The sequence below is a fragment of the Myxocyprinus asiaticus genome, chromosome 8 (assembly GCF_019703515.2).
Source record: "Myxocyprinus asiaticus isolate MX2 ecotype Aquarium Trade chromosome 8, UBuf_Myxa_2, whole genome shotgun sequence".
NCBI classification, from domain to species: Eukaryota; Metazoa; Chordata; class Actinopteri; order Cypriniformes; family Catostomidae; genus Myxocyprinus; species Myxocyprinus asiaticus.
In genome coordinates this window covers 15976439-16002534 of record NC_059351.1, presented here as the reverse complement: position 1 = coordinate 16002534, position 26096 = coordinate 15976439, and the positions used below count along the sequence as shown (strand labels likewise).

The 26096-nt window shown below is 36.6% G+C and overlaps 3 protein-coding genes across 5 annotated transcripts; 2 read left to right on the top strand and 1 right to left on the bottom strand.

The window, feature by feature from the left end:
• The first annotated feature begins 2987 nt into the window (after window positions 1-2987).
• Window positions 2988-8106, top strand: LOC127445125 (myosin light chain 3, skeletal muscle isoform-like). Its single transcript, XM_051704936.1, has 6 exons — window positions 2988-3058; window positions 3377-3407; window positions 5638-5781; window positions 6397-6567; window positions 7307-7384; window positions 7633-8106. Exons 1-6 carry the CDS (start codon window positions 3056-3058, stop codon window positions 7659-7661), a joined length of 456 nt encoding a protein of 151 aa, XP_051560896.1. The 5' UTR covers window positions 2988-3055; the 3' UTR covers window positions 7662-8106.
• A 2596-nt stretch (window positions 8107-10702) lies between these two features.
• LOC127445124 (PEST proteolytic signal-containing nuclear protein-like) lies at window positions 10703-13512 on the top strand. Of its 2 annotated transcripts, none has more exons than XM_051704933.1 (5): window positions 10703-10822; window positions 11806-12017; window positions 12160-12234; window positions 12432-12487; window positions 12972-13512. In XM_051704933.1, exons 1-5 carry the CDS (start codon window positions 10777-10779, stop codon window positions 13078-13080), a joined length of 498 nt encoding a protein of 165 aa, XP_051560893.1. In that variant the 5' UTR covers window positions 10703-10776; the 3' UTR covers window positions 13081-13512. The 2 variants fall into 2 exon arrangements, with proteins under 2 accessions (XP_051560893.1, XP_051560894.1); XM_051704934.1 differs by having other exon boundaries at window positions 10722-10822; window positions 11809-12017.
• A 142-nt stretch (window positions 13513-13654) lies between these two features.
• On the bottom strand, window positions 13655-25786 carry LOC127445116 (interferon-induced GTP-binding protein MxA-like). 2 transcript variants are annotated; one of them, XM_051704920.1, is made up of 12 exons: window positions 25414-25786; window positions 23314-23454; window positions 23064-23218; window positions 21699-21837; window positions 21386-21584; window positions 20667-20745; window positions 20455-20577; window positions 19949-20090; window positions 19443-19601; window positions 17497-17573; window positions 17146-17406; window positions 13655-15084 (listed from the first exon to the last, which is right to left on the bottom strand). In XM_051704920.1, the coding sequence occupies exons 1-12, from the start codon at window positions 25601-25603 to the stop codon at window positions 14860-14862; spliced, it is 1890 nt and encodes a 629-aa protein (XP_051560880.1). In that variant the 5' UTR covers window positions 25604-25786; the 3' UTR covers window positions 13655-14859. The 2 variants fall into 2 exon arrangements, with proteins under 2 accessions (XP_051560880.1, XP_051560881.1); XM_051704921.1 differs by lacking the exon at window positions 25414-25786 and having other exon boundaries at window positions 21699-21865.
• Between the last annotated feature and the right edge of the window lie 310 nt (window positions 25787-26096).

Sequence of the window (26096 nt, the reverse complement as noted above, 5' to 3'; positions counted from 1 at the left end):
CTAAAATATATATTAGAAGGGCCTTAGAAAAGTCTGAGTTGAGGATTCTTTTGTTCTCACTTGAAACTCTCTTTCAAATCCAAATAAGGCTCACTTTCTCAAGGGCTGATGGACAATGCTTGGCCCATAGGATAGCTTTTTTAAACATTGTACTCCTTAGTGTCCCTTTCAGCTGATCTGATGTCAGTCTTGCTTTGTGGCATGTAACTGCACCAGCAGTTCCAAACATTTACCAAACTGAACCTATATCAGAACAGAAGCAAGTAACTTGAGCAGCTGCTAAGCATCTTTACGCTCTAGACATTGCTAGCTGGTTGGACATGGCTAAGATATGTCAATGACCTTTGAGGTGCTACTATCCCTCTCACAGAAACTTCAGAGAAACTCGAGACCCCCAAAAGGAACACCTAAATTTAGAGCTCATCTGCCCAGGGGAGCAGCTTTGGCTACATGACTTCTACAGCATTCAAAAGGAAGAGTGAATGTCTCGGGGAAACAATGGAATGTCTTTGCAATTGCTGTACTGTTGCTCTGTAGTAACATATGTAATCAACTGAAGGACAGCCTGGAAAAAAAAAAAAAAAAACACCATTCACACAGCAGGGAACTACAATGAACATTGTTATATCATGATATGGTGCATATTCCTTAGCTTAAAAGAGTACAGAAACAGCTTGGAGAACATAATATTAAAAATGTAATCGCTTGTTTTTATATGTATAGATTGAGCAAATTGAAAAGACTGCTCAAATTTTTTTCTCATCATACAGTATTTTATTTCAGCTTCTGTAAAAAAAATAAAATACAGTCACGTTGCTTCCGAAGGTTCGTATACACTGAAATCTTCCCTATTCTGCCGAGTTACTGAAAGCGGCATACCTGATCAGACATTTTTGCATCAACTCAAATGTGTTTGCTTTTCTCTGATGCTACTGATAGCAAGTTGCATGAGCAGAGACTGGGCCTCAGAGACATGGGTTCTGGTCCCATGGGAACCAGGATGTAATTGCGATCACAAACAACAGTGAACGTGATTCTGAAGTTGCATTTTCACTCTAAAATCTAATTTTTACTACACTGATGGTTAGGTTTAGGGTTGGGGGTTGGATTAGGGGGGATTAGAGTTAATAAAATATGTAATATATATTGAAAATATGTATTCATGTATTACATTATTTGCAACTAAAAATGCAACTCGCTATTGGCGCCACTCTGTGGACATTTCACCTAGAAACTGGAGCTCACACATGGCCATATGTTCACAACACTTCCAGCTTCGGCCACTGGGGAGCAGTGATTTGAATGTGAATTTCGGGAGGCACAGACCAATTTCAGCAGCAGAACTTTCGACCTACTGTCGCTGAAATGCAAGTGATGTAGTAATTATAGTACATCATATTAACCGTGGGCATGTCCCACTAACTATCGACCACCACACAATTTTGTACATCAAAACAATACATCATTTCATTTAAAACTAGTTGAAACAAACTTGAAATATTTTGTTGAAAAGTGTGCTTGTGCTGTCTTTCTTTAAAAATCAATCCACTTTTCTGTTATCTAATAATATCTAATAATCAACATTTATAAGGTACATATCTTTAAGTGTGGCTTAAGTGTCCAAATACTTACGGGCCCATGTGTTATCCCATTGTCATGTTGCTGATTGCATGTGTTTGAACATAGCCTTTAAAAAAAAAAAAAAAAAAAAATGAGGAATAGTACTTTGTACCAAAAGCTTATCAAAATCTGTATTTATATTCTAGGTGCGTTTAACACATTACATTATCTATTAATAAAGTATGCCATAACTCTATGGCTTTACATATCCTTAGGGACTTATAATCTTCTTTGTGCCAGGGGCTTATGTCAAAATAGCATAGGCTACTACAAGTACTATTTCTGCAGTGTTTAGTATGTTGGCAATATACATAGTATACTGGGCAGTATGTAGTAAGCACCACACTGGTATTCCATTCTGAACATACTGTAGGGTTGTTTTTCTGTTGGTTCCACTTTGAGTGTTGCAGCTATTAGCACCATGGATAGCTCCAACAAAATACTACAATTGCTTCCATTGTTCACAAAAAAACAAAAAACAACAACAACAACAAAAATGCTATTTATTTATTTTTTACTATGAGGGGGAAAAAAAAGTGATTTTGATGGTGCCAGTTGAAATAACGTAACAGTTTCACACAACATGATCACTGTTAACAAGCTATTTTACTTACCTAAATACAGTAAGTATCAATAAACAGAGTCCTAAATTAACTTTAGTAACTTTTTACCTTAGGGTAATGGGTATCTCTAGCATACAGCTGGAATACCAATTAAGCCCATACTACTCTGTTAAAAGTGAAAATATCAGTTGTTATCTTTAGAAGCTAATTCTGCTTTATCAGATTCTGGTTCAGTGCCATTTTCTCCAGTAACATTTTACAATCTAATATAGACTAAAATGGGTATAATTTTTATTTTTTAAGAAAAAACACCCCAAATACAAATTCACTGCACCCTCCTAATCATCTAGAACATTTGCAGTGAAAACATGCTTTGAGGAGAGATTTTTCAGGCCTCCCATATAACCATAAGTGGCCAAGACCACCATTTGATAGTTAAAAATATCGACATGTGTAATCAAGCCTCCCTGAGATGTTGTGTTGCCTTCTACTCATGCACAGATCTGATAACAGACCTGTGATCAGAACTGACATTCTATCTTTGCTGTTTGCAGAAATCATGAATATACATAAATACATAAAAAAATTAATAAATTAAATTAAACTGCTGATCAAAACCAATGAGTCCTAGAAGCAGCCTGAGGCATAATCTAAAAATACCACCTCCCCTTGTGCACTGGAGAAAGCAGCAGCCTTCCTCCCAGCTTGACCTAAGAAAGTTAAAGAAGTTCCACAGCGTCACACGATCCGCCCTGTGACATCATTAGCATAGCATAAATAAGAAGGAGTTTGACCATGGCTCAGGACCACTCTCCTGGGACTCTGGCATCTTGACTTCTGCCTCTCAGCTCCTCCACCCTCAAAACTGCATCATGGTGTGTACTTGGATTACTCTCGTACTTTTTTCATGTTCTTTTCGCTGAAAACCTGGCAATAAGCACACTGAAATAAACTAGGATACATTTTCTATTTTTGTGGTCGAGTTTTTTCATTCTGTTGGCACATACAATATGAAGATGTACACTTTGTATGCTTGTGTGACCAATTAGTTCAAACAGTAATTTTGCTGGTGTTTATAGAAGGAATGTGCTTTACAAATATGTTTTAATATAATGCCTTAATTCACACCAGTGTATTTTGTGAGATGCTGGCAAGTGTGTCAATGGAATTCATACTATTGTTGTCTCTGGCAGGCTGGAGAATTCTCTGCTGACCAGATTGAGGGTGAGTGTTCAGTACCTGTACATCAGATTTTATCATGCTTTTATTATAACGATTTATAATTACTTTTACTATGCCCATAGTCCTCTTATCATTGTTACAAATGTAGGGTATGCTGGAAATTAATAATAATAACAATATTTATTATATATATATATATAATAGTAGATGTGTATAACTGAAAGAGTTACTAAAATAGTTGAAAATTATATATACACCAATCAGCCACAACATTAAAACCACCTGCCTAATATTGTGTAGGTCCCCCTCGTACCACCAAAACAGAGCCATTATCTAATCAGCCAATCGTGTGGCAGCAGTGCAGTGCATAAAATCATGCAGATACAGGTCAGGAGCTTCAGTTAATGTTCACAAAAAATGTGATCTCAGTGATTTGGACCGTGGCATGATATTTGGTGCCTGATGGGCTGGTTTGAGTATTTCTGTAACTGCTGATCTCCTGGGATTTGCAGGCAAAACAGTCTCTAGAATTAACTCAGATAATTGCTCTGTGCAATTGTGGTGAGAAGAATAGCATCTCAGAATGCTATTCTGAGATGCGGGTTGGCGCTGTTTTGGCGGCACTTCTCTTGTCAAAATGTATTAAGTGTTTCTTAACACTTGCAGTTTGAGCTAAGGGTACCAAACTTTCTTCGAGCTTACTGATTTTCCCAGCTATATAGGCTATACAAGTATGCACATAAGGGCTGTTCCAGGCAATAATAATGCTGCATTGTATTTCATGGCAGACCTTTAGGGTTTAAAATCATGCTTATTCCCAATGTTGAGTTTTGCTGGTGTAATACCAAAAGAGGGGAGAAATCTGTATACTGTTGGGTCCTCACAAACTCATGCCATCAAATCCTCATAACTTAAGCAAAGAATGACCAAAAGTAAAGAATATATAACAGATGTGATATTTGCAACATGGGAAACAGGATGCATCAACATTAATGTATCATTTAACTTGTAAATTCAGTGTAATCAGTTGTTTTAGTACATGTAAAGTGAGAATTATTCACTGTTCTCTTTTGGGATGTAGCTGTCAAATATGTCCAAAAATGAAGCCAAGATTTACTTCTACATCTTAAATACAGAAGAGAAAGTATCCATCATAACCAAGCCTCCAGGGCAAATCTTGCTCAGTTATAGGTGCAAAAAGCATGTGGTTGGTCGTGGGTGTAGGTTACACTGCTGTCAGCATTCTTGCGTTCGACTTAAGTCAGCCAAAGACCGTCATATCCATGTATGGCAAGGGCTACTTTCTCAGAGGGTATCACCTGTCGCACAGTGCATTAAATGCCACATCCATGAACCAGCGAGTCACAGCTGCTGGTGCACAGAAGTCGTAAGATGCTATTTTTCTCTCAGTGGATCACTTTCAACTTCACACAGCCTGTGAAAATGCAGTTGCTAAGCCTTTTTTAAATTTAGCTTCTGTCTTCCTTTACTGCATGTACAGTTGGCAGGATAATACAGGGGGTGAAGAGGGCATTAATATAATTACTTTTCTTGACATTTCCTGTAAAAAGGCAAACTTTTATGATTTTATAAAAAATAATAGCGACTCATTTATTTGCATGTTGCCATATTGTAAGATGTATTAAAATAGAAATATTGTCTCCTTGATGCATTCTAAATTAGTCCTATTTTATAAATTTGTCTCTATTTTGATATTTTGAATTATTATAAATTAGCAACCGGCTCTCTGGAATACTTGATTCTGATTGGTCAGTCGAGGCATTCTAAGGTCAAATATTTTCGTATAACGACCACCAATTAAATTGAATTCAATTCATGTGTGTATAGCACTTTTACAACACATATTGTTCCAAAGCAGCTTTACAAAGTATAGTGCCTAACAAACCCCTAACTAAATGAAGAAACCTTGGAACGAAGCAAGATTTTCTACGTAGCTGTGCTAGTTTCATATCATTCATAACACACTGTGGTCTTTCTTTTTGCATTTTTTTTTAAATTAATTTATTTATTTTTTATTCAAATCAATATTTCATATACATTTATTTATTTATTTATTTATTTGGTATAGCTGTGTAATAATCAGGATAATGTTCAGTCAAAGAGTCATTATCACACAATAAAACCCTTTGGAGTGACATAAGATGGGGTTCTATTCACCCTGTTGTGGTTTATTTTGTGATAATAACTTTCTGAATATCTATTTACATTCAGACAATAACTGAAAGATGACACTTTTATCCCTCCTTTACAGACTTCAAAGAGGCCTTTGGTCTCTTCGACAGGGTTGGTGACAACAAGGTTGCTTTCAACCAGGTTGCTGACATCATGCGTGCCCTGGGTCAGAACCCCACCAACAAGGATGTGAAGAAGATCCTGGGCGACCCATCCGCTGATGGTAAGACCTTTACCCTGTACTAATGTACAGCAGTTAACTAATGTTAACGAATACAACTTTATTGTAAAGTGTTACCATATACAGTACTGTGCAAAAGTCTTAGGCACATAAGATGTTTCACAAAAGCATTTGTCTTAAGATGGTTATTTATATCTTCAGCTTTAGCGTGTCAGTAGGAAATATAAATGTTAGACTCCCATACATTAATTTTGCAAATAGAAAAGATTAGAATAGAAGAATAGGGAGCCCTGCAACAGATGTCATGGCCCCCACAAAGCCCCCAACTAAACATCGTGTCAGTCTGAGATTACATAAAGAGACAGAAGCAATTGAGACAGCCTAAATAGATAGAAGAACTGTGGCGAATTCTCCAAGAAGCTTGGAACGTCCTATCTGCCAACAACCAAGAAATACTGTGTCCAGTATGCAGCCTTATTGTGAAGTGTTACCATATAATACAGATATAGATATGGACTAAATATAAAAGTAAATATATATAAAGGTATAGATATAGACTGAGTATTGTTGCAAATTTATTGGTGTAGTTCTATTCGCTGTGCAAATCCTAAATGGTTGACACTGATTGGTCATGTGTTCCAATGTGTGCAACCATAGATATGGCCAACAAAAGAATTGACTTTGAAGCTTTCCTGCCAATGCTGAAGACTGTTGACGCCATCCAGAAGGGTACCCTTGATGACTACGTTGAGGGTCTGCGCGTCTTCGACAAAGAGGGAAATGGCACAGTTATGGGCGCTGAGCTGCGCATTGTGCTGTCAACACTGGGTGAGCGAGGATTAATTAATTATTGGAAATATGGTTTGGAAACCATAAGTTTGGAAACCATTGTCTGAAATTATGTTTTAATGGGATGTTCTGGTTCAATACAATTTCGACTCACCTCTCATTTATAGAAAAAAAAAAAAAGCAAAAATCACAGTTACAGTGAGGCACTTATAATGGAAGTGAATGGGGCCAGTTCATATACATTAAAATACACACTGTTTCAAAAGTATAGCCACATGAAGTAAACATTATATGTGTTAACATAATTTATTGTGATAAATCCACTTACTAACCTTATCTATGTGAAGTTATTTCCAATATTACAACTTTGTTGTCATGACGACATAACTTTGGTATACACTGTAATCTTTTAAATCTGTAACGCCAGTAAATCCCTGATTTTATCACATTCAAATCATGTTTACACGAATAATGTTTACATCTTGCAGCAATACTTTTGAAACACTGTGTATTTGAACTTTTATGGACTGGCCCCATTTACTTCCATTGTAAATGCGATTTTTGCTTTTTTTTAAATAAACATGAGATGAGTCTAAATGATTTTTGTAATAATCAACATTATGCAACCAATGCTGTCAATTGAATTTTTTTTTTTTTTTTTTAACCTGGGACATCCCTTCAAAAACAGAGATATTTGAAGAAGCTAAAATATGTACCATGGCACTTGTAATTGTCTCTGAAAGATTTTCCTAATCGATACCTTTCATGGCATCAACAGGTGAGAAGATGTCTGAGCGCGAGATTGACTCTCTCATGCAGGGACAGGAGGATGAGAATGGCAGCATCCACTATGAGGGTACATGTTTAGACAAGTCCCAAAGAATTCCCCTGCCCATTTACCCCCTTGTAACTTCTATAAAGACATATTACATTACAGAGCATGCAGTAACATTCTTTTTCAATTTTAGGCCTTATGGTACTAATTGGAATGATATAATAAGCTCACCTATCATTGAATCACTATTTTTAGAAAGCCACCTCAAGCCTTGTATGGTGAGCCAGTCTGGATGATTTCCTTAAGCATGACTTCTTCTCATCTTACAGATTTCGTCAAGCACGTCATGTCTGTGTAAGAGGCCACCCATGTGGGAGTGGTGAGGAAGGCTGAACTATATCTGCAGATGGTGTCAGGACATCCAATCTGATTTGAAGACCAATAAAAAAAAGGACTATGGGATGTCACTTCTAAACCATTCTGGTTAATTCCTTTTTGTCCACATCTTTTTTTCCTTTCCCTCCCTCGTTTTGGAAGTTACATCCTCCTCTCAAGCAGCTGATCCTCCTTGCCTTCTTGTTCCTCCCGGGGCGACTGTCCACAGTGGGATGGAGCCCGGGGAAGAAGGAAACGGCCGCTCATAAAGTGAGGGCTTGTTTCCTCTTTCTCCACCCATCCAGGGTCACAATAACACCACCTGCTGTGTGTTAAAGGCACATGGCACTGCTGTGGCCAAGTCGCCAATATTCCCCCGCCCCGATTTTCACACAGTCATTTCACAATAAACTTTTTTTCCAAAAGTACACAGTATTTTTCCTTTGTATGTTAACAACAAATCATTAACTCACCCCATGTTGTTCCAAACCCACATGACTTTCTTTCTTCTGTGCAACACAAAAGGAGATGTCAGGCAGAATGTTAGTCTCAGCCACCATTCACTTTCTTTGCATCTTTTATTCATACATTGTCTAACTAAACATCTCTTTTTTTAAATGGAAGAAAAAAAATTATACTGGTTGGGAACAAGTTAAATGATGACAGAATTGCTATTTTTTTGGTTAACTATTTCATTAACATAAAAGTTTGAGGATAGGTGACATCAGATACGCTTGAGAAGTTGACATGTGACACGTGACATGATATACTCCATGTTAAACAATTTTAAACAGAATTTAACTAATTCTTTTAGAAGTATTACATATGCAGCTTTTATGACCCCATATTAATTAAGAGACTACATAGAATATTTTTCATTTTAAAGATTCGATTGCGACACCATAAGGTCAATTAAAATTAACAATTGAAAATAAATATGTATTTTTTTTTACTTATAAGACCTAAAATATTCACTTTCCCTATATATTAAAATCTTGATTTAAAAAAATGTTCAGGTAGATGTTATGCAACTATATTAAAATAGTAGTCAAAGTTAGAGCAACAACGCTCTAACATGTGGCACTCATATAAGTGATGTGAGTTTGATTCTGGTTTAGTACATTCTTGATCCCAAAACCCCAATGTGGGGCAAAAATAAAAGTAAATAAGAAGAAGAAGAAGAAGAAAATCTTAGCATGCTGATTCATATGCATCCTTAAAAAAAGAAATTTGCTTAGGTTCGATTGAAGATAAATATAAGTAGGCTATAAGCCTACTGAAACTTTGCATGATGGTCAGTTTTGTATAAGGAAATATATAGCAAGACCTCATAATCATCGTAGGGGAAATTAGCTGGATACCATTAAAAAATATTTTGACATTTAAGTTTCAGAACAAAATTCCATTAATTGAATTTGTGTAATCTGTAACAAAATCAAATTGTTTAAAATATTATTATTATTATTATTATTAATAATAATAATAATAATAATAATAATATATATATATATATATATATATATATATATATATATATATATATATATATATGTAACCTCGTTAAACAGGGCCGTTTCTGAGTATATGGGGGCCCTAAGCAAAATTCTACTTGGTCACCCCCCACCCCCCAGGATCATTTCACTCTCCCTTCCCTCTTGGGCCACAAGGGGGCCCTTATAACTGACTAATTGAGCCATAAAAGCTGCCTGAGTCTTACTTGCAGCTTTCAGTATATTTAAAAATAATAATAATAATTAATATATATATATATATATATATATATATATATATATATATATATATATATATACAGCTCTGGAAAGAATTAAGAGACCACTGTAAAATTATCAGTTTCTCTGGATTTACTATTTATATGTGTTTGAGTAAAATGAAAATATTTGTTTTATTTCATAAAGTACCGACAACATTTCTCCCATATACCGAATAAAAATATTGTCATTTAGAGCATTTATTTGCAGAAAATGACAACTGGTCAAATGACAAAAAAAAAAAAAAAAAAAAGATGCAGTGTTTTCAGACCTCGAATAATGCAAAGAAAACAAGTTTATATTCGTTTTTAAACAACACAATACTAATGTTTTAACTTAGGAAGAGTTCAGAAATCAATATTTGGTGGAAAAACCTGATTTTCAATCACAGCATTCATGCATCTTGGCATGCTCTCTACCAGTTTTTCTTATTATTGTTGGATGACTTTATGCCACTCCTGGTGCAAAAATTCAAGCAGCTCATCTTTGTTTGATGGCTTGTGGCAATCCATCTTTCTCTTGATCACATTCCAGAGGTTTTCAATGGGGATCAGGTCTGGAGATCACTGATCCTCCACCAAATTTTACAGTGGGTGTGAGACATTGTGGCTTATAGGCCTCTCCAAGTCTCTGTCTAACCATTAAACGACTAGGTGGAGGATTGGTGATGATCTGGGGGTACTTCGGTAAGGCTGGATTCGGGCAGATTCGTTTTTGTGAAGGATGCATGAATCAAGCCATGTACAAGGTTATCCTGGAAGAAAATGTCCTTCTGCTCTGACAATGTTCCCCAACTCTGAAGATTGTTTTTTCCAACAGGACAATGCTCCATGCCAAACAGCCAGGTCAATCAAGATGTGGATGGAGGACAACCGGATCAAGACCCAATCATGGCCAGCCCAAACTCCAGGCTTTATATATATATATATATACACACATATACAGCCAATTTCATCCAAATGAATTGCAATTCAGAAAAGCGCATATGCAGTATGCCAAATAACAAAGTAATATTAAAAATTAGGGTGTACACTTTAAATGTATCGACCTCACTTAAATTGGTGAAAATTTTAAAAGATGTGGTAAATAGTAGACTGATAATAAAGCATGAGTAGGTGTGTCCACGCGTTTGACAGGTAATGAATTAACCTAAAATCCTGATGTTTGAAATATGCGTGTATTCTGAAGGATCGTTTGCTCATTGTGTACGCTAGATGGCACTGTTGCTCTGCTTCCATCGGATGATGTCGTAAGCGGAAAAGCTGCGGCGAAAACAGAGGTAGTTTGTCCTATCTGGTAGCCGTACTTGTTCAAAAACAGATTCATACAATGGCGAATGTGAGGTGCAGCAGCGAAGGCCCCTCTAGAGAAGGAGGTGAAACTGTCAAAACTGTTTTGTCTTACAATTATTGTACAACTGAAGGTTTTCGAGAATAGTTGTAACACGTACGTTTTTGAGTGCATGGATAAAACAAAGTTGTAGAGTTGGAGTTTTGCGAGTTAGCCGCATTAGCAGTATGACGAGTTGGTTTTCGAAAACAACTCCCTGCAGGGTGATAAAAATAGATATATCATATTTAACTATGTATACAAATAACACTAAATAAGGAAAACTGCATACAAGTTAATCCAAAACAAGCCTTTGATCCTTGCACTAACATAAAATATCGACCAGGTACAATACTATGGTACTACTATTTTTTTTATAATTTTATTTATTTATTATTATTATTATTATTATTACTTTACCGTGGTTACACCATGTATTATTATTTTTATTTTTTTTATTTTATTTATTTTTTTTGAAGTACCATTCAAATACTGTGGTACATAAATATGGTGAACACTATGGTACATGATTATGGTAATATTTCAGTATCATGGTAAATATAAAAGTACTTTGGCATTGCCATATTATACCTTTAATTTGCCACAATACAGACGTAATATTTTTTAGTATCAGTCAATTAAAGGGATGTTTTGCCCCAAAATGAAAATTCTGTCATCATAGTATAACTTTGGGCACAAAAGGAGGTGTTTGGGAGAATGTTAGGCATCTCATTTTGTGTTCCACCAAAAAAAAAAAAGAAAGCCATACAGGGTTGGAACAACACGATGCCGAGTAAATGGTGACAATTTTCATTTTTGGGTGAACTATCCCTTTAAGACTACTCAAAGTCAAATTGTTGGAGAAGCTTGCACGCTATTATTTGCAGACCAGTTTGAATTCAGATTTTAGGCTCAACAGCGGCTCTCTGAGCAGGTCCTCCTGGCATCCCTCATCTTTCAGGTAACTGTAGCTCACCTTTGGTCTCCAAGGCAACAGTCGCTCACCTTGGTAAGTTGTTTCGCCTCCAGCAGGACCGGAAGAGAAGGGAAGCAGTGTGAAAACTAAGACTGTCTCTTCCAGCACGGCATCAGGGGACAGCCAGAGAAAGCGCCCTGCTCATGAGATCAGCCCAGAAGATGAGTCTAAAAGCAAGTCTTCTAAATTGCTTAATACTGGGTTTAGTATGAAGGCCCAGGCAGTGAAGAAGCCCAACCCCATCTCAATCAAGTTGGGAGCTAGTGTACGTATCCAACATTGTACACTGTCACTGTTCAAGAAAATGCAAGCTATATTATTAGCAAACATTTTGCGTATTTGTAGATAGATAGATAGATTTAAATGTAAAACACTTAAGTATTGTATTCCTCCCTCTTCTATTTCAGAAACCGAAAGAACCCACACCTGCTTTACCTACCAAGAAACCTGGACTTGCGTCTGTCTTCAATGAGGATGATGATGTGTGTGCTATTCTCCGATATGGAGCTTGATATCTAAATACCGATGCAATCTCTGTTTGTGTACTCGTGCAATAATTGATGCTGTGAACAGATTTGTCAGCACTAAATTGATGTTTCTTATATGTATTTACCAGACTGACAAAATTGCATTGCATTACGTTAAAAGTTTATAATTTTCACAATATTTTAAATTTCAGAGTGAGCCTGAGGAAATGCCGCCTGAAGCAAAGATGAGGATGAAGAATATTGGAAGGTTGGGTTTAATTTAAGATTATTTCATATTTATTGTACATGCATCTTAAAGGTGTAGTCCACCCAAAACATATACTCACCCTTATATGTCATTCCAACCCTGTATTATCTTTTTTTCAACGAAATTCAAAAAGAGATGTTACCTTGCAATAGACGAGTCAAGACAGGTTTGACGTTGTTGGGGTGTCACATGACTGATTGTGATGCAGCATATTTGAAAATATGCAAAATATGAGATTTCAGAGCTTGGTCTGTTCCTCAAACAAAGCTTTCCTTTTTAGAGCTTGTTATTTTAAATTTCATCCACATATGTATGGAAAAGAGTAGCTTGGCTGATATTCTACTGAACATCTCCCTTTCCATTTCATTAGTATCAAAAAACGTATAATGTGCTCCAATGCATAACTGACACAATCCACTCTGAATGAGAAATAAGACTTTACAGCACTGTTAACATTAACATCACAATTTTTATTGATTTTCAGGGAGACGCCCACATCAGCTGGACCCAATTCCTTCAACAAAGGAAAGCAGGGATTCTCGGACCATCAGAAACTTTGGGAGAGGAAGCTTAAAGCCCAGAATGATCAGTAGCACCTGACCTGCTTACAAAAGCTTGCCTTTTGACAATGAGAAATCTGTCCTTTTGTCTCCTTGTTTGATGAACATTGTACAAATGTATATATGTAATGAATGTTTATGCTCCAAAGCATCTTTTTATTGTAGCTTCTTTATTTTTAACCTATATGTGGTTAAAAATGCCTTCCTGTGTAAGGTGCAAACCGAAACAGAGAAAATTTAGCATAATCTATATCACTGTACAATATTGTAGGAGTTCTTTGCCCTAGCTGAAATTCCACCATATGTGCCACACCGACCCCTATTATCATTTGGCTTTAGTTTAGTTGTTTTTCAGAGAAAGAATGTGGTTGTCCAGATGTTGACGATTCCTTACGTACCATTCATAACAGTGATAGAAGACAATGTAGTTTATAAAGTCACTAATAAATGAGAATTGTGGTATCACTTTGTGGATCTGAGGAGTTGTTATTTTAATTTTCTGATTATGTTGTAATCGGTTTGTAATTTGTCTGGTTTTAGAAGCAGAATTAACCTTAAAGAAAAAGGTGATTAACAATTTCAGATAGTCATTACTCTACCTGGTTACTGTTCACTCATTATATTTTAATCAAAATGATCCCATTTTAAATTTTGCTATAATACTTTTTGGTCCAAAGAATATTTAAACATGCTTCCATAGTGACATGGTCAATGCTAAGGGTCTGTTATATTTTGCATTATTCATGCTTTATATCAATGATGTCACCTTTCCAATATTTACTCTAATTTCCCATTATAACCAATCAACAGCTTCATATCTCATATTTGTTTGTGAAACATATGATAAAAAACTTTAACCAACCATATCAGAATCTTATGTAGATGAGAGGACAGTGGCAACCAAAAGAAAGATAACCAGGGTCTTTGGACTAGATAGGCCAATCCTGTTCCAGACACAGTATTAGGTCTATTAGAAGTTAACGGAAGGCATGAATATGTCAGACACTGATGGGGTACTACTGCACAAAATCCTGCAATTGTAAAAGAAGCTTTTTTTCAGTACCTCTTGGACATTATAAAAACATATTGGACAATTGCATTTACATGTATATTGCATAAAGAGGACTATCACAGCTCTAAACTTCAGAGCTCAAAAGTATTTTAAACATCTGTATTAAGGCTGGGTAACATTATATTCTTTGGTAAATGATTATCTGCACTCACTTTTTCATCTTTAAAAAAGTTTTACTCAAAAAGAAATTAGTCATTTTGAAACATTTCAAATCATGACCACTTACATGAAATGAAGACTCCAGTCATATCAGTAACCTTATAAAAGCTGTATTATTCTACATAGAGGCTACCATGTTAAGATCATATGACCAGCCGAATACTACTCGCTTAATCTCAGTAACCAGCCCGTTGTTGTTCACTTTCACTCATGGAATAGATTAATGATGGCTGATTGTGAATAGTTAATTTCTACAATGACATGTGTGAATAAAAACTATTGATTTTGAATGATGCTGCATCCAGGGCCCCTAGGTGTCAGTGTAAGCCCAAGACAACAAAAACAAAAATTACTGAGTGCAGATTTAACAGCACACACACACACACACACACACAAGAAAACAACAACAACACTAAAATATATTGAATAGCCAAAAGATAAAATGTCAAATGCATAAATAAAAAATAAAAAAATCTGCCAATGCTTAATGGAAGGGAGATGATAAACTTCATGTTACTTCACTACCACTGTATGATTGTGTTGCATTTAAAACTGTTGCAAATAACAATATTAACTGAATTCTAAAAGACAACCAATGCATTCCGTGCTTGCATCAGACGTCTCTGACGGCACAGTAAGTTATCCCGCTTTTGGCCAATGTCATAGTCCTCTTTTAGCAGGTCGTCTATAGCATTTTTCTCTTGCAGCAATTGCAGCATGTTTCTCTGCAGTTCCACAGCAGCCTCCTGGAGCAGCAGATAGCGGATCACCATTGGGATCTGGTCAGCTAGACGCTTGCTTGCAATCTGGTGAAATATATTAAGCTGCGTATCAGATCATGCAATTTGAGTTCTGTTCAGCACTAAAAGTGGAAAAAAAATAAGTGCTGCCATTCCACTTATATATATTGTATATATGTGGTTCCTGGCTAGAGTAAGCTACAATGCACTGGATTAAGCCACAATGCCGGTTTCACTGCAGTGTGCTGCAAGAGTGTTATCTCTGAAACCCTCCTCCTCCCTGGCTGCATTTGTCTAGATCTATTACATTGTATGTAAGATTGTATGTATGTCTAATTGTGCAGTAGCAGCATGTCATACATGTTCGATGCAGTATGTCTTGTGTTTGTCTAATTGTGCAGCAGGAGCATGTCCACATTCTAACACAGTATGTCTGTGTATGTTCTAGCAGTAGGAATTCTTCGTACTTTATCTGCAGCAGCAGTGTAGCAGATCTAGTCCACAAAGACCAAATCCTATCAATATGTCATAGGGTGTGTCCAGTGGCGATTTCTTAGGGCCAGCAAAGCCTTCTCTGTTGGCGTAACATGCCTAATAATAAATATTTTTTCATCCTTTCATTCTCATTGACCTTTTTGCATATGTATTTTCAATCGCTTTCAACTCCTAATTAATCTACAAATGAATAGAAAAAAACAAAACAAAAAAATTTATCCAGTCAGAATTTATTCCTCGATGCTTACAAGCAAAGTGTGACAACTGTTTCACAAATTGCATGCCCGAAGCCATGCTCCTTAGCCAAAGCAGCACGTGAGTCTGAGCTCCACCCCGTCAGGCCTTCAGAATTTCTACAGAATCCCTCAGCATTGCAGTGAATAGGCATCTAAAGTCAGACTGTCAGATTAGCTGGCCTTGAGTGACGCAATCACGTTTTAAGTGATGTACGTAATTTAAAAGCGAAGAGCGCGAGATGCTGACGAATCACTGCTGGTATTGCCAGCGTTGAGAAAGAGATCCTTATGGATTTACAAACCTGAGATATTCTGCATGATCGTGCGATTGATTAATTAAATAGGAAAGGAGGACTGATTTTCACTTCAAGCAAATTGGTAAGTGCTTTTTGCATTGTTATAGCAACATCAGGAGTTTTTTAAGTGTAAATTAGGCTGCTTGAGCATTCAGTGTCAGATCAAGTTTTGAGAAGTAACCGTGTACCCTGACTAAACAAAATTTATTGCAAGCAAATTTTAAATCGCAAATATTATTAGAGAGCTTTTTCTTGGTATTAGACCTCCTTGGTTCTGGCTTTCGTGCATGGACGTGTTTTTAAAATGTCAGTTGGTATTATTAGTTGACTGCCACGTGATGTATGATGGGCATACAGCATCTTAAACATTGTGAAACTGTGTTTTCTTAATGGCATGAATCGCACTGAAGGCCTAGACTTAAAATGCATGGGCCGCAGCTGGGTGTGTGCCACCCTTTAGCACTATTCCACGTAATTTTGTAGTGCAAGTAGTGCGAATAGTATCTTAACACTAAAATTGCAACAAAAAGAAGTGTACTATGAATATCCGGATGATGTACTTCTTCAACCGTCAAAATGGATAGTGCAATATTGGACACTTCATGCACTCAGTGCTCACGCCTTGCTGTATGTAGCGGAAGGGGTGAAGTTACCTGGCTGCATTGCTGGTCTGAAAAATAAATAGTAAATAATGGAGAATATAACAACTAGTGAAACTTCAGTGAAGACAGCACCTTACAAAAGTAAGTCGAATGCCTTTCCATCACCCCACGCTGTGTATGTAATTGCTTGAGATACCAGTGTTGAACTGAGATTGGCTAATGTGCTAAAGCTGGCAGCAACTTATTGCATATGTGTTTGAAACGTCACATCTGTCAGCTGTTAAACGGCAAATGCTTCCATGTAGTACAAAAACCATTGTTTTATTTGGGACAATACTACACTTAGTATGTAATATATACACTTCATGGCTGAGTGCATAGTTTTTTTTTTTTAAGTGCATTGTGTATAGTGTATCATTTGGGATGCGGCTCTACTCACTTTAGCATATAAAATCATTTTGAGAGTTGTCATGATTGAACTCTGATGAACACACTTACTGAGTAGTAGGACTCAAGGAACAGCCTCATCTCCCGCAGAGTGGCATGATTGCCAGTGCTTTCTGCCACAGTGAGAAAACTTTTTTTTTTAGGATTACGTGCAATTTCTTCTTCTTCTTCTTCTAGTCTTTCCTTTGCATCATGTAGGCTCTGGCTGTATGTGCCATCTTGACTATAAACAATGAGCTCCATCTTAAATTGGGTCCTCAGCATGGACTCTGCCAGTAATTCTTTATCTTGCTTGATGCCCTCAATCTTAGTCTAAGAAAGTGTGTAAAATGTGTAAGCTAAATATGCATACTTTGTATATATGTATTGCCATAAACATTCTTGTAAACACAAAAAACCTACCTTTGCTATTTTAAGAAGATTGGGGAATCCAATGAAGCTAAAATGGGCCAACTGGATAAACTTCTTTCTTACCACATCTATGGGAACACAAACACACCTTTTACCTGCAGGCCTGATAACCTTGTGAATCTGGTTTCGGCAAATTAATTACTGACTAGCCACCTTTTATTCAAAGCAGCTTAAGTACAGTACACTTAGAACATGGTCAATCCATCTGGATTTCCTTGTCCATGGTACAAATTCTTTTCTTGAGAATTCTATGCATCTTTTCCAATACCTAGCAAGCTACCTCCAGAAGCAGCATTCATAGGCATCATAGGCGCACTCCCAACAAGCAGTCTGTTCCAAAAGCTAGTTACTGTAATTATGCTGCCTCCTAAAATACCTTATTTTGTCTAACATCTAAAGCAGCTTCATATGTATCCTTCCCTGTGAAGGCAATTGGTGAAAAATAAATCTAAAGCCCAGTGCACACTGTACGGGATTTCTGTTGTCATAGGGCAAAACTGGCAATCTTACAACATTCAGTGTGACATCTTCTTTTCATTTTATATGAACAGTTTTAATAAATAAATAAGCAGAAGATACTTGGAGAAAAGTGTAACACTTCAGCTATATTAAAGCATTAATAAATTAATAAATATGAAAATAAATAAATGATTGCATTTTCTTAACACGTTTTTTCTTTCTTTACATTTATCATGCATTTTCTTTACAACTTTATTTTAATTACTATTTTACTTTTAATAAATTTACTTTAAACGTCTGTAAACTTCTTTAGTTAAGATTCACACCACTCCAATTTTATTAAAAAGTTTGAACAATTTATATTGTTAAGTATTTATGGGACGTTTTAATCTAAATCAGCAGATACAGTAGGATACAATTATAGAAATCTATGTTGTGTTTGTGCATTATCCATAGGGCATTTACAAGTGTGATATATTATCAGCCCATATGAATTTTCGAAATTTTGCATGGCCTAGGTTACTAATCTAAAAGAGGAGAAAGACGTACTATAACCCACCTTTTTTGTTTTCCCCAATGTGAATGGAAAAGTTTGTCATTTTTCAGGCCACAAGTCTTTTTATTCCCACAGTGAATTTTTGCTCCTGGTAGCTAATGATTACTGTAGGCTACCTCCTGCACTTGTGTTCATTCTCATCATCTGTAATTTTTTGTATTTGTGATCAGGCTGTCTTATTATTAGGCCTATTTGATAAAATCCATCTTTCTTTTTATATGTTAGCCTATGTTTGTGATGGAGTGGTATTGGAGCAACGGAAATGCTGATGTCCTGACTTTCAGAAGGAAAGTCCCTTCTATTCCACAATGCAGTGAGTCATGCTCACTGATCGGGACGATTGGGACCACAGTCGGCTACAATGTGTATCGTACAGTCTGACATAATGTCGCTCAGTGTGCCATGGCGATATCAATGCATTCATATTGTACAGTCTGACAAGCAACAATCCTAAAGGACTGTAAAAATGCTACAGTGTGTAGCGGGCTTAAGATAGCAGACAAACCATAGACATTCGGATTATAAATAAACGTATAATCCATTAATTACTGAAAAGTAACTATAAATAGTTTAAATGATGGTAAAACTGACTATTTTGCCTTATATGAGTATTATTTATGCTCATTAGAAAACTGTCATTCCTCTCGCATCACCTGTATTGAAATTAATTGCAAATCGAGACTCCCGTAGCTGCGCATGAGGAGCGCTATTTGAACGACGTGTGGAGTTGCTGCCAATCTAGAGAGTTCCAGATCGGTCTCTTGAGGCTCCATTTCAGTTAAGATACTGACATAGAATACAGCTGCCTATGTAGGCAGGAGGCAATGAGGCAGCTCACTAGGTTTGGGAACCGACAACATTTTGTTGAAGGCAGGCTATGCACAGAGAAACATTTGAAATTTGAAATATAAAAAAGCCTTACCTGAGATGGTCTTCAGTGTCTTTAACGCAGGTTCCTCTAACTGCCTGATCTGTTCCCTGACAAGACCCTCAAAGGTCTTGTAATTGATGAAGCCTGGAAGCTCTCTGCCCCGATACTTGGCTTCATAATTATCTACTTCTCTCTGAAGCTTCCTATTGACTGTGAACAATTTTAGAATACTGTGATTATAAGTAGTCTAATTCATTCTCATGAAGTAAAGCATTTGAGTTGTGGAAGTTTTATTCTGTCTCCAGACCTGATTTTATTTTACATCATGAATAATCAGATATACAGTATCGTCAAAAACAATGTATCAAGCAGGTTGGTTGACTTTTGTTAAAGCAAGATCTCAGTATGAAACAAGCACATTACTGCACAGTGTGTGCACATGTACTGTATATACACACATCTGCAGTTCATTCAGTTAAATTTTGGGAACAGTACTCTTATACAAGTCTAATAAAAAAAAAAAGAAACTCTCCATTTCTCATATATACTTGACTCACAGGAATCTCCTGAACGATCCAAGATGCACTTCCATTTTGCAAATTCTTTGCGGAGTTCTGGAAAAATCAATAGATCTGAAGCAGTTTTAAGCACCTCTCCAGTGGTCAGGTTGAAAGTATCCTGAGTGAAAGCTGTAACTTTCTGAATTCAACAATTGAGACAACAAGAGAAAAGATTTATTCTCTTTAAATCAATTTAAATGTGTTACTTTCTTCTTTTCTTTTCTTTATGAGGCTGCATATTTATGAAGCTATTTTTCTGCTTGGTATGAGGGATGATTATTTACCATTGTGGAAGATATTAGTGATCTGGGTGTTTAAGCTCTTTACTAAAATGCAAACTTAAGCACAAGTTTTATAGTTGTGTTTGGTTCTGGTAAGCAACTAGCAGTTTCTCAGTGAGTGTGCAAGGAGAAAACACCTAACTAGATATTGTTTAGTCTAGAATCTTCTGTGCATTTAGGTTGGATGACTGGCATGTGTGTAGACTTCATGGCTGTACTCACATCAATGAGAAAGCTAAATCTTTCTGCAGGGTCTGATGGTGGTCCAGTGCCATATGCCTGCAGTTCCTTTTGTGTCTCTTCAAGCTTTTTCTCGATTTGCTCCTCTAGCCGAGGCAGTGATTTCTACATAACATATTGTCCATAGGAAAATTAGTTGTGTTTATTATGAGTCAAATAATTTTGCCAGTCTCTTTCACTAGAAATTGTTTCACCTGAATGTGATGAACCAACTCAATTGTTAGTTTCTCAGCCAACTTGGGAATAGTAGCAAAGCCCTCTTCATAGAGTGTTCTGAGTGGAAAAATGTAAGAGCTTTTTAACAAGTAGTTAAAAATACTATCTGTAATATCTGTAGAATGAAATTGCAGCCCGTTGATGTTATAGCACTCTTTCAGCTTGGTAAATTGTCGAAAGTTCTGCTGCTGAAATCGATCTGTGCTTACACAGCCAAAGCTGGAAGTGTTGTTGAACGTATTGGAAAGTGTGAGCTCCAGTTTCCAGGTGAAACGTTCACAGACTGACACCAAAAGCGAGTTCATTTTTAGATGTAAATGATGTAATACAGTCAACAGGAATTCATATTTTATTAACCATATGGCCTAACCCAAACCCAACCATAAACCTACAGACAGTGGATTTATAATTTAATCACAGAGGGAAAATGCAAGTTCCGAATCTTGAAAACATGATTACTCCCTGGTTTCCATGGGAGTAGAACCCATGTCTCTGGGGCTGTTTCCGCAGGGTGCTATAAGCATAGCGCCACAGGAAAGGGAAACACTTTTGAACTGATGCAAAAATGTTGGATAGCAGATGCCACTTGTCAGTAATTTGGCAGAATGGGGTTTATATCTGGGTTCCGGAACAATATATGTATATGGAACATGTCAATTTCCTGTGTGATCATATTTAAATGTAACCATGTACCCACCTAAAATGAGGATGGTCTTTGAAGAAGATCTTCTCTGTCTCTGTGGCCTCCTTAAGAGTAACCTGCTCCGTGATCTCTTTCTGTCCCCTGCACCTGACAATCATGTAGCCTTTAGAAAGTGGAATGACCTCATTGTGCACAATGTCTACCACAGCCCCTTCAGTGCCCTTATCCACCAGATCCGGCTTTGTTAGGATGCCTATAGTAGACATACAATACAATCAGATCAGAAAACGTATGATTTTACTAATCCATTTTGAAGGTTACGTAGTTTGCATGTATGTAGTGAATACTGTGCATGAGTACTGCGCACCTAAAGTCCTTTCGCCTTCAGGGTCCTCTTCCTGAGCCATCTTTAATGCTTCTGTGGTCGCAATGTCAACATTGCATGGCACCACAACAAGGTTGATTGTTTCTTGCTTGGTAACAAACTTCCTGATCAGTCTCTTAATCTGGAATGAATGCATTTGACTGATGTTCCTGTGTCCTTAAGCAAACCATGCTTCATGTCGATTATCAATGAAAATAATTTAGTCTCATCCATCAGTTTGTAAAAACAAGAAAAATAACATTTATAGTAAATTTAGTAAACATTTCAAAACGCTGACTTAAAGGAATAATTCACCTCATTCATTATTTCATCATTCATCATTCTCTCATCATTTACTCACCCTCATGCCATCCCAGATGTGTATGACTTTCTTTTTTCTGCAGAACACAAATTATGATTTTTAGAAAAATAGTTCAGCTCTGTAGGCCCATACAATGCAAGTGAATGGGTGCCAAAATGTTGATGCTCCAAAAAGCATATAAAGGCAGCATAAAAGTTATCCATATCTTCAGAAGTGATATGATAGGTTTGGGTGAGAAACAGATCAATATTTAGGCCCATTTTTGCTATAAATTCTTCTGTAAATCACCAAAAACAAAAGAAGAACTAGGAGAGAAAAGCGCTTAGGAGGGCTGTTTGAAAGTGCCGATTAATAATTAAAAAAAAGAACTTAAAAATTGATCTCTTTCTCACTCACACCTATCATATCGCTTCTGAAGACATGGATTTAACCAGTGGAGTCAAATGTATTACTTTTATGCTGCCTTTTTATGCTTTTGGAGCTTTAAAGTTTTGGACCCGGTTGACTTGCATTCCTGCAGAGCTGAAATATTCTTCTAAAAATCTTTGTTTGCATGCAGCAGAAGAAAGAAAGCCATACACATCCAGGATGGCATGAGGGTGAGTAAATGATGAGAGAAATTTCATTTTTATTGAAACTATTCCTTTGCAACCCGTCCAGCCTGACACAACAACATTGACTCAACCAATGGTGTGAATTTGGAGCGGGAATATCTGTTTGTTTGTGCAACAGCAGATGGATGGCATATTCTTATATTCTAAGTTTATTTTTGCAGTTCCGTTTGGTGGCACTAGTGGCACAGAAATTACAAACTTCAGCTTTAAGCATTATAGATGCTAACTTAAGACTAGTGTGATATAATCACTTACTAACCTGGCTTGCGCATCTGATTTTTAATCTCCTGTCATGACCATTTTTGGGTCCCATGTAAAACTATGGTATATGCATATGGTATATACATGGATCAAAGTTCCATGGTTTTGTCATCTTATACCTTGGTACTGTCATAGTACTTTTTTCTAAAGGAAGTTTAGAGAATATATTACCTGCTCTCCAATATTCTCAGGTTGACCCTTGACTGCCACTCGAGCGATACCGGGGAGGTCAATAAGCGTGAGGTCAGGGACATTTGCAGAAGTGATCTGCAAACTGATAAGTTCTTCACTTATACCAACCCCTGTTCCAGCCATCTCATCCTGGGCTACAAGTGTAATTAGACTTATTTGTAAATATTTTCTGTCAAAGGATTGCACATATTTGAGAGATCACATGAAATGTATTCTAAACTTTATCTACCCTCACGAATCTTTTTCTCAACATCTGCTGGGTCGTCAATGTCCTCCACATAATCCTGGTTGTAACTGATTTTCCCATGCCATCCATCTTCCTCCTTAGTTCTGATCATCTTGAGCACAAGAGGGCATCGTGTAACAATTCCTGTAAAAAACGTAGTAAAAAAAAAAAAAAAAAAAAAAAAACTGAAGAATTGTTCATTTACTATTCAATGGTTTCATTTTAAGTGAGTTATCAATAAGGCATTACCATGTGTTTTTGGTACTATAGCATTCTTTAACTGTTCAACTGCGATGCACCTGACTGATCTCTGCCTGCATCACCTTGGTCTAATGATGGATTACACTCTTATAATGGAATACATAGACTATCAATTAATTGCCAACAAAACCGTTCATCAGCCAACTAACAAAGGACAAAGCATCTATGTGAACTTCTGCAGTTAATCCAGGATGGACTTCAAAGACATTAGTCATTAATCTTATAGTTCATACAAAATCTTTGTTTAAACACTGGCCCTTAACACTTACTTAGTTTAATAATTTTAAACCATGACTTGCACTATATATAATTAAGTAGTATTGGCATTATATTCATGCTGTTAGCCAGAGGTTAACTGGCCCCCACCGTGAGCCTGGTTTCTCTCAATGTTATTTTTCTCCATTAATCAACATCGTATGGAGATTTGTGTTCCTTGCAACAGTCGCCTTCGGCTTGCTCACTGAGTCTCTAAATACAATTATTTTTTAATTAATTATTTTGAAACACAGTTCACAATCGTATTTTATCAAACTACACAATGATGACTCTAAGACATTATAGATATTACAGTTTAATTTTCTGTTAATGCATGATTTTCTATAAAGCTGCTTTGAAATGATGTGTGTTATGAAAGGTGCTATACACATAAAAATGACTTGACTTTAAAACCCTTTCGCATGTATAATCAAACCGGTGTGATTACGCTGATTGGACTCGGATGGTACGATCAAACCGTTGTGATCTGCATTCGTGCTGCTGTTTACCAGCAAAAGTGGGACTGAAGCGGTTGTCATAATGAACCAGCTGCTCAAATAGTCTTTTCAACTTCACAATATATTAATTTTTTTATATGTTACAAACATTCAAACAATCACTAAATAAAAGTTTAAAGCCGTTACCGTCGGAGCACACTGTTTTGATGCAGCACTTCAACCAAGGGCATAGATTTGGCTTGAACATTGGGGTGCAGGGTGTTGTACTTGCTTGTTTTTTTCTATTGAGTTGCCTACCCCCATCCCCCCTGGAATAGTCTACACCTCTGGCTGTGGCCATGTTTTCTAACATCAAAGAATATACAAACTAGTCAGTTCACTCGAGCCTTCTCCCATTCCATCCATCACTCATTCTAACCACTTCAGGTACTGGGAAAGTGGAAGTGTTATGTTTTTGGAACCTGCTTCCATGCTTTACATGAACTCAAAGTCCCATGTTGCATTGCATGTAAACAACATGGCACACATAGCTGGCAAGCGCATTCGCGATCGCATTTTATCTATTATAATCAATCGTTATAAACATCTAAAAAACACATTATATGCTCGATAATATATAATCTGTACTCCAGTGCATCTGCTGTGAAGTGTAATGTAAGATTTTTTATTTATTTATTTATTTATTTTTTCATTTTTTACAGCGCGCATTAAAGAACTCACGCTGGGGGGTCTGTCAAGAGAAACTCAGGTGCCAAAAGGTTAAAATACCTTGGACAATTCCTTGATATTTCATACGACTATGGTATTCTAGTACAATACTGTATTTATGTACCATGGTATTACCATTTGCACAGCACATTTTTAAATGTAGTATAATTAGTCATTTATAGTGCTCAGCTATGGCAAAATTTCATCACTAACAATATGAATGCGTATAGTTTCACTTTTTTTTTTTTTTTTTTTTTTTTTTTTATACTGTGGAAATGTAAACAAATAGGGAAATCGGAAGACATAAATCAGAAGTCTACAGAGCCAAAAGTGTTCAAAGTTAAAGAAAAAAAAACAAAGCACCCTTTTATATAATATGTGCTGCTCCGCCTGCTTATTGATGGCAAGGGAGAATACTTACCACTACCCCTGGGCAACGCGATTCCTGACAGTGCCTCTAGAACAGAACTTTTTCCTGAGCTTTGGTCCCCAATAACGGCTATGGCAGGTAGCGCCAAATCCTTTTCGACTCCCAAAGAACGTAATTTGTCGATTGTATCGATGCAAGGGCGGATTTTTTCCTCATATTGCTGACTGAATGTGTAACTCATCCTCTCGATAAAACGACAAAATTTCTAAATAGCGAAAATAAATAATCTCCTCCGCCTGTATCAGATGTATTGACTCTATCGATTCGTATCTTGAATCTTAAACTTTTCGATTTGTAAAACACCTCCCGGTTTGCTTTTAGAGTGATGCTGTTAAGTGCAGCGTGCGTTTACTAGAACAGAAGCCTAGTGCATTTGTGAACCTAACGTTGCTGTAAGTTTCATTTCCTGAAAATTACTATAAGGTTTCGTTTCTTCCTGGTGGCACGGCTTCATTGTTAAACAAATCATTAGAACAGTAGCCTATACAGTGTGGTCAAATAACAGGGCGGGGAAAAGAGAAGAGAATAGAATAGGTTTGTTTTTTTTTTGTTTTTCATTTGTTTGCATGTCCCAGACCCCACAAGTAAAATATATACTCCGGGTTCAATACAATGTAGGCTTCCAAAGTTAATACAAGACTTAATCACTAATCTTACAGTTCATACAACGTAAT

What these genes read in the sequence shown, in the direction of transcription:
- LOC127445125 (XM_051704936.1), top strand. An exon ending in CTCTGCTGACCAGATTGAGG is followed by an intron (nt 3,408 to 5,637) that starts GTGAGTGTTCAG and finishes CCTCCTTTACAG; the next exon opens with ACTTCAAAGAGGCCTTTGGT. An exon ending in TGGCAGCATCCACTATGAGG is followed by an intron (nt 7,385 to 7,632) that starts GTACATGTTTAG and finishes CTCATCTTACAG; the next exon opens with ATTTCGTCAAGCACGTCATG.
- LOC127445116 (XM_051704920.1), bottom strand. Translation starts at nt 25,603, where the DNA reads ATGAGTTACACATTCAGTCAGCAATATGAGGAAAAAATCCGCCCTTGC. An exon ending in GATTTAGCTTTCTCATTGAT is followed by an intron (nt 20,091 to 20,454) that starts GTGAGTACAGCC and finishes TGTTGAATTCAG; the next exon opens with AAAGTTACAGCTTTCACTCA. An exon ending in GGATCGTTCAGGAGATTCCT is followed by an intron (nt 19,602 to 19,948) that starts GTGAGTCAAGTA and finishes AATTGTTCACAG; the next exon opens with TCAATAGGAAGCTTCAGAGA.
- LOC127445124 (XM_051704933.1), top strand. Translation starts at nt 10,777, where the DNA reads ATGGCGAATGTGAGGTGCAGCAGCGAAGGCCCCTCTAGAGAAGGAG. An exon ending in AGGCCCCTCTAGAGAAGGAG is followed by an intron (nt 10,823 to 11,805) that starts GTGAAACTGTCA and finishes TTTCGCCTCCAG; the next exon opens with CAGGACCGGAAGAGAAGGGA. An exon ending in TCTTCAATGAGGATGATGAT is followed by an intron (nt 12,235 to 12,431) that starts GTGTGTGCTATT and finishes TTTAAATTTCAG; the next exon opens with AGTGAGCCTGAGGAAATGCC.